Source organism: Pygocentrus nattereri, chromosome 13 (assembly GCF_015220715.1).
Source record: "Pygocentrus nattereri isolate fPygNat1 chromosome 13, fPygNat1.pri, whole genome shotgun sequence".
Classification (NCBI taxonomy): Eukaryota; Metazoa; Chordata; class Actinopteri; order Characiformes; family Serrasalmidae; genus Pygocentrus; species Pygocentrus nattereri.
The window spans coordinates 36,865,331-36,872,476 of NC_051223.1; the positions used below are offsets into that span (position 1 = coordinate 36,865,331).

At 43.1% G+C, this 7,146-nt stretch overlaps 1 protein-coding gene across 1 annotated transcript; it reads left to right on the forward strand.

Annotated features, from left to right (window-relative positions):
- Positions 1 to 410: 410 nt before the first annotated feature.
- On the forward strand, positions 411 to 6,886 carry lrit1b (leucine-rich repeat, immunoglobulin-like and transmembrane domains 1b). The gene is made up of 4 exons (XM_017715303.2): positions 411 to 691; positions 2,873 to 3,333; positions 4,015 to 4,320; positions 4,670 to 6,886. The coding sequence occupies exons 1-4, from the start codon at positions 576 to 578 to the stop codon at positions 5,746 to 5,748; spliced, it is 1,962 nt and encodes a 653-aa protein (XP_017570792.2). The 5' UTR covers positions 411 to 575; the 3' UTR covers positions 5,749 to 6,886.
- The last annotated feature ends 260 nt before the right edge of the window (positions 6,887 to 7,146 follow it).

The following is a 7,146-nucleotide window of genomic DNA, read 5'->3' on the forward strand; positions in this document are numbered from 1 at the left end:
TTTCATATAAAATTACAAATGAATAAAAATAAAAAAATAAAATAAAATAATAATTAAAAAAAAAATAATAAAATAATAATAATAATAATTGATTCAACCCTTTGTAGATGAAGAACTCCCAAATGCATAGTTATGTCATATTGTGTTTATACTCCTGGTGTCCTGCAGTATAAAGACCCGTCAATGAAATACAGAGGAGCACAAAATTCCTGCCCAGTCCGAAACTCTATAATTAACCCTCCAATCAAATGTTTAGAAGTGCCTGCCCCGCACATAAACAAAAGGCAAGCATATAGCCTATGAGCTTCCAGGAAGGAAATAATCGCGTAAATGAAAATAACCCAAGTCCTTTCTCTAATCCTCGTCTATCCTTTTTATCTGGGGATTCAGTGCAGGCTGTCCAGTATGGACTACTGAGGCAGAGAGAGAGAGAGAGAGAGAGAGAGAGAGAGAGAGAGAGAGAATCACAGCGATGGTGCTGCTGCTGCAGGAGCACCAGTAAGGCACTTGTGGTTGGATCTTTTAGGCTTTTTACTCTAGGCTAGGGCGGTAGGGTAGTTCATAAGAGCGCAGAGATGCTGGGCCGTGTGGGGTTTTGCTTGGTGTTCTGTTGCCTTCCTCTGCTGTGCAGTGCCTGCCCTGCACAGTGCAGCTGCTTCTACCACAAACTCAGCGATGGATCCAAGGCGAGGTAGGAATTCGTCTTAACTCAGTGGCTCACACTGCTCAGATATGAGTTTTAAGTGCAGGATTGAGGCATTTCAGATGCACAACAGCTGCTATACTTGCACACATGCACATATAACTTTCATTTTTCTTTCAACTTTGCACATAAAACTACTTTTTTTTACTATTGTTCTTAGTGTTATTCCTATATTTTCTATTTTCTTCTAAGATCATATTAGGGTTACATTCAGTGAACGGAGGAACAGCAAAGTAAGACTTTCAGAGCACAGTGAAACTGCCTGCTCTGCTGCGCGATGACAGTGAAACTCTCGAGTTGCTTGTGTGTGGGCAGAATTCATTCGCAGCGCAGATTTGCCCTCCTCTCTGTTTAGTATAGGATTAACTTGGGAATGCTCTTTAATCTTCTTTCCTTGTTAGCTGCAGCAGTGCAGGCCTGTTCTCTCTACAGGAAAATGCAAATATTCACATTCAAGACTGGGTGTGCATGTATATACTGTGCAACAGATGCGTATACGCTGATTCATACTGTACAGAATATAGTGATGGTAAATAGAGGCCACATAACGTCCATCGAAAGTCCACCGACTGTCCATTTGGAATACGTTTTCAGATCATCGCTATAGGCACAAAACCTTGCAACGTTATATTTGACAATCAGCTGTGCTTTACATTGAATATTAGAATTCTATAATATATTATATATTATTAGTCTTTTTACATTCATTTACATTGAAAATGAAGAACCTCTTTTTCCACCTTCTTCTGTAAAGTTACTGTTTTGGAGACACAACGTTTTGGTTCAACGCCAAAAACATATTAAATACTATGCAAATGTTTTTAGATGAAAACATCTGTAATATCTGTAAACATATGTGACAGTATTACCACCAGTTTGGCGGGGTGGGGGCACTATTTAGGCCAAATCTGCTTTTCATATCAAGGAAGAAACTTTGATGAACACGAAGCTGAGGGATGATGCTTAACGTAGAGTATCAAATCCAGCCTTCGTAGAACTTTTGACTGAATATGTACATCTTTAAATGTGTCCCCAAACTTTAGAAGGATGTGCAGATAAAACGCCTTTCTATTCTAAAAGAAAATGTCTTCAAAATACGGTTTTTACTGTAAATTTACAGAATTTTCAGATAATTCTGCATAAGCCAGTGTTTGAGATGACAACAGGGTCATTCAGAGTAGTTTGGTGTGATATTCCTCACTGTAGAGACAAGAGACCAGAGGTCTCTTTACAGTGGTGGTGATGGGAACCAGGGGTCATAACGTCTGCAACACGAATATAAACATTTTATTTACCCTCCAAAACCACCAGTGAACCTACACGAGTCTTCTTAGCTTATATGGAATGATAATTATGGTAAAATAGTGGAAAAATAAGTTTCTTTAGGGACTATTTTGCCTTACAACACCCTGCACTTCTCCACCATGAATGTATTTTTAAACAAAACTGCCGTAAAACAGTATCTCAGATAACATGCAACATATTGAAACCGTTTCAAGCAGTAACTTTCTGTGAAGGAGCTTTTAGAGGCCTTTAACGCTTCAGATGTTTGGTTTCTATCACTACCACCAACTTTAATTGTGCTGTTTTTTTAAAAAATCAGTGGAAGTCATTTTTAATAGTATTTAATAAAAGTCATTTAATAGTATAGACCAGTCCTGGTAGGCCGTGCCTGTCTCCAAGTTGGCCTGGGAGCGGCTTGGGGTCCCCAGGAATGAGCTGGAGGAAGTTGCGGGGGACAGGGTCATCTGGGATTCTCTCTCAACTGCTACCGCGACCCTATCTGGACTAGCGGTCAACGATGGTGATGATGATGATGATGATGATGAGACAAGTGTTTTTTTGAGGTCTTCTTTAGGCCATCATGGAATTTTTCACATTTTAATGCAAGTGTGAATACGTGCAATATGTGTGCGATACACTGGTCTATAATAATATATATCATAACATTATATAGTGTAAACAAGTAAGGTAGATTTAGTATTATAAAAAACACATTTTGATGGTCCATCATGGTCACGGCTGCAGAGAAAAGACTGATTGTCTCTGTATGATTGTATAAAGTCCAATGCTGCTAATTTATCCTGAATTCTCTCATTTGTATCTATTTTCTATCTTTATTTATACAATTATAATCACAACTCTAACCTACGTTTTGCATTTTTGTAGGAGTGTTCTGTGCAACGACCCCGAGCTCACCCTCGTGCCCACCAACTTCCCAACGGACACGTCCAAGCTCCGGATCGAGAAGACCGCCATCAGCCGCATCTCCCCCGAAACCTTCCACTACCTCAGCAGTCTGGAGTTCCTCTGGATGTCCTTCAACTCTCTCTCCAAGCTGCACTCGGACAGTTTCCGCGGCCTCTATGCGCTGGACGAGCTGCGGCTAGACGGCAACTTCATCACCTCCTTTCCGTGGGACTGCCTGACGGACATGCCCAACCTGAGGCTCCTGGATTTGCACAACAATAAAATCACAAGTATTCCAGCTGAAGCCACGATCTACATCAGAAACCTGACTTACCTGGATCTGTCCAGCAACAGCCTGACCACGGTGCCCGCAGAGGTGCTGACAATGTGGTTCTCTCCGAAGCTGACACAGGACACTGAAAACTCCAAGATGATTCTGGGTAAGATTTATTATTTTTCTGTAAAATATGTGAATCTGAGTTTCTGAATGATGCAAATTTTATATCTCATTCAAAATAACAGAAAAAAATGAGTTTATTTTTTTTACTTGTGGTAGGTCGAGTGAAATAAATACATTATCTATAGCAAAATCTCATCATAGTGCAGCAATAACTTTTGAATGTCAGTATGAACATCAGGGTTTGACCCCAATAAACCCCCTTAAATGGCCAAAGCTGTATGACACAAATATATAACCTAAGAATAGCTCAACCAGTTTGCACTGAAGTCTCTGTTCATACTGACTAATAAGCCTTAGTACGTCATACGCCTGGGATTTCAAGGTCATAAATGAAAGCAAGCATCCATCCATCCATCCATCCATCCATCCATCCATCCATCCATCCATTAGTTTCATAGTAATTACTGATCAAGAGTGTAAACCATCACTAATCTAAAATTATCATCATTACATGAGTTATCATCATCAGTTAATCCCATTTGGCCGCTCAAATTCAAAGCCCGTTGGATTATTTTTCAGGTATTGATCTGAAGTTTTATTTTTCAGTACTATACTATGCTACTATCAATCATTCAGTAACTTCTATGTACAATAAACACATGTAGTTAGAAATGGCCAAAAGTTCCTCAAAGAATAAGACCATACATTTTTTTTCCTCCAGGTCTCCACGACAACCCATGGCAATGTGACTGCCGTCTGTTTGACCTGGTGCAATTCCAGAAGTCTCCGTCCTCGTCTGTGGCATTTATTGACACACGCCTGCGTTGTTCAGAGCCTGAGAGTCTGTCCGGCGTCCTCTTCTCAGACACCGAGCTGAGGAAGTGCCAGTCACCTCGCGTCCACACAGCCGTGGCCAGAGTCCGCAGCTCTGTGGGAAACAATGTGCTGCTCCGCTGCGGAACCATTGGGGTACCCATCCCTGAGCTCTCCTGGTCTCGAGCTGATGGCAAGCCCCTGAACGGGACAGGTAAGTTTGGTAGGCCATTACCACCTCATCTCCTCTCTAGTAACTATGAGAAAAGTCGTAAGTGCACTTTATCTCAGTGGTTCCCACTCCTGCCACTGATCATTTCCATACATATATTCCATGGCTTGCTATTTCTGTGGTGCCTGGAGATTCATTACCCTGCACTGTTTGATCCTTCACTTCTGAAAGTAATTAAAAAATAAACCTATTATTGAGCTACAAAAATCCAAACCAAGCTGGGTGGTGTTGAAAAAAGGCCTGCTATAAAATGTGAACCCAAATTGTACTAAATAACAAATGACTGCAGTTTCATTTTACAGTAAACAATGTCTACTCTTTTAATTTTCAGTCCAGCAAGAAGTTTCAAAGGAGGGCATCATCTGGTCTGTCCTCAGCGTGCCTGCTGTGTCCTACCATGATTCAGGCAAATATGTCTGCAAGGCCACAAACTTTGTAGGAAGTGCTGATGCCATAATCTCCCTTGTTATCTCTGACACATGGCGCATCGACGAGGCCGTGGTAAAGAAGACCCGTGGCAAGAAGACTGGTGGTTTCGGAAGAGCGGCGTACCAGGAGAAGCTAATTGCTCGCTACGTTCCTCCCACCACCAGCTCAGCGGCTGTCCCAATTATCGAGCCACTTAACAGACCAAAATCTACAGCATCCTTTGAGATAGAGAGCTACAGTATCTCAGATGGAATCTCTGCAGTTAAAATGACAGTCCCTCCTGAGACGGGCACGGGGACAGATGGCCATTCGATAGAGGTGGAGAAAGAAGTCTTGAGTAACCTAGCAGGCAATGCTTCCTCCTTGCAGCAAGGTCCAGAAAAAAGAGTGGTACGTTCCGTCAAAGTCATCGGTGACACTGATCATACAGTGTCCCTAAACTGGCGAGCACCAGCTGCCACCAATACAACATCTTTCAGCGTTCTGTATGCCGTTTTCGGCGAGAGAGACATGAGGCGCATCAACGTAGGGCCCGGCAAGAACCGGGTCACCATTGATGGACTGGTGCCCAAGACAAAGTACATTGCTTGCGTTTGCGTAAAGGGTCTCATCCCGAAGAAGGAGCAGTGCGTCATCTTCTCTACTGATGAGGCAGCCAGCGCCAGTGGGACTCAGAAGCTTATCAACGTAGTGGTCATCACTGTTGCTTGCGTCATTGCCGTGCCTCTCACTCTCATCGTTTGCTGTGGGGCGCTGAAGAGGCGGCTCCAGAAGCTGCTGGGCCGCAAGTCCAAGGACATCCAGGACTCCTATGTGACCTTCGAGACTCTCTCCCCGGGAACCAAAGCCAAAGGTTTGGAGGGGGAGTACCTCACTCGGCTCAACCAGGATGAGTCCAACCGCTTGCTCTCGGCACGCTCTAGTGTGGACTCAGAGGCCACGGCCAGGACTGAGGGACAGCCTAATGAGTACTTCTGTTAGTGCATGCTAGAGTTTGACTTCAAATCTGGGAACCCAGGCTTCATCCTGTATCCTGTGCCCCAACACACAAACACACATCTAAGCCACTTATCCTCCTGGGTAGCAGGGAGAGCTGGAGCCCAACCCAGCAGTCATTGGTTGGAAGGCAGGATACACCCTGGACAGGTCACCAGTCAATTGCATGGCACCCAAATAAACCTGATCCCACTTATGAAGGGCTTGATAATTAGCTAACAAGCTGGATCAGATGTTGTGAAGGAAAGTGGGGCCCCAGGACTAGTGTTGAGAACCTCAGCTTAGACCACTAGTTCTCAACCCTAGTCCTGGAGTACCCCATCCCTGCCAGTTTAACATTTTCCCTGCTCTAACACAGCTCAGGAAGTGCTCATTAATTAGCTGATATTTGGATCAGAAGTATCAGAGCATGGGAAACAGCAAATTATACAGGGGTATGCCAGGAACAGGGCTGGGAACCACTGTTGTAAACCCCAGGGCACACCAACCCAACCTTCTCCAACTAAAAAGACTGGAATCTGGATGGTCAACACTTTCTAAAGACGTTCACAAATAGGTAGAGCATATCAACCAAATATTTGGGTTGACAAAAGAATGATGTATTGATGTGCTCAGGGGTTTAATGCATTATAAACACATTTGCTTTGAACCGACTGTGCTGCAAGAAGATGCAATCAACCACCAATTACCAGAGGGCCTCAGCCGAAATGGGAGATTCTTCAGAAAGCAGGCATTTCCATGTGCAAGAAACTGGGATTGAGACATTTCTGTCTTGATGGTGATGAACCTCTGCTCTAGGGCAGTTTGGAGGTGCCTAAGAGTGAGTTAAGACATTGACATGTACTGCATGTGCAAATGCAATTCCACATTCCAATGCAATGCAAAAGCAATTCCACGTCTTTTCACAGCCTTGCTAGTATGAACCATATTCACAACAGTGCGCTGTTAAAAAAAAAAGGGAAAACACTTTATCACTGTAAACTGTGCAATGTTTTAAAGAATTCTGAATTAAGCTTTTTTCTTTTTTTTTTACTTGTGATGCACTTTTTTTTGCAGATTCCTGCAGATGAATGTCTTCACTGTGACATTTGAATTAAAAGATTCGTCATGTACAACCATTTACACGGGGTGGGGGGGTGGGGGGGGGGTGCTTTTAAAGGACTAGACCCGCTGCAACTAGCAGCTGACGTCTTCGTACAGCAACAAGACTGCAAATATGAAAGTTTACAATATGTAGCTTGACAGGGCTCTCTGGGATGCAGTTGCTGGGAGGGCTTTGAGAGGAAAAGGAGGGAAAAGAAACTAAAAAGGAAAGAACACTTCCCTCGTTTCCTAATATGTATAATTTTCTTTTGACAATGTTTGTGCAAAAAGTACTAGATT

Bases quoted from the DNA above. Each gene is read 5' to 3' on its own strand.
- lrit1b (XM_017715303.2), top strand. From the start codon at position 576: ATGCTGGGCCGTGTGGGGTTTTGCTTGGTGTTCTGTTGCCTTCCTCTG. The intron at 3,334-4,014 runs GTAAGATTTATT...TTTTTCCTCCAG, and splicing joins AAACTCCAAGATGATTCTGG to GTCTCCACGACAACCCATGG. The intron at 4,321-4,669 runs GTAAGTTTGGTA...TTTAATTTTCAG, and splicing joins CAAGCCCCTGAACGGGACAG to TCCAGCAAGAAGTTTCAAAG.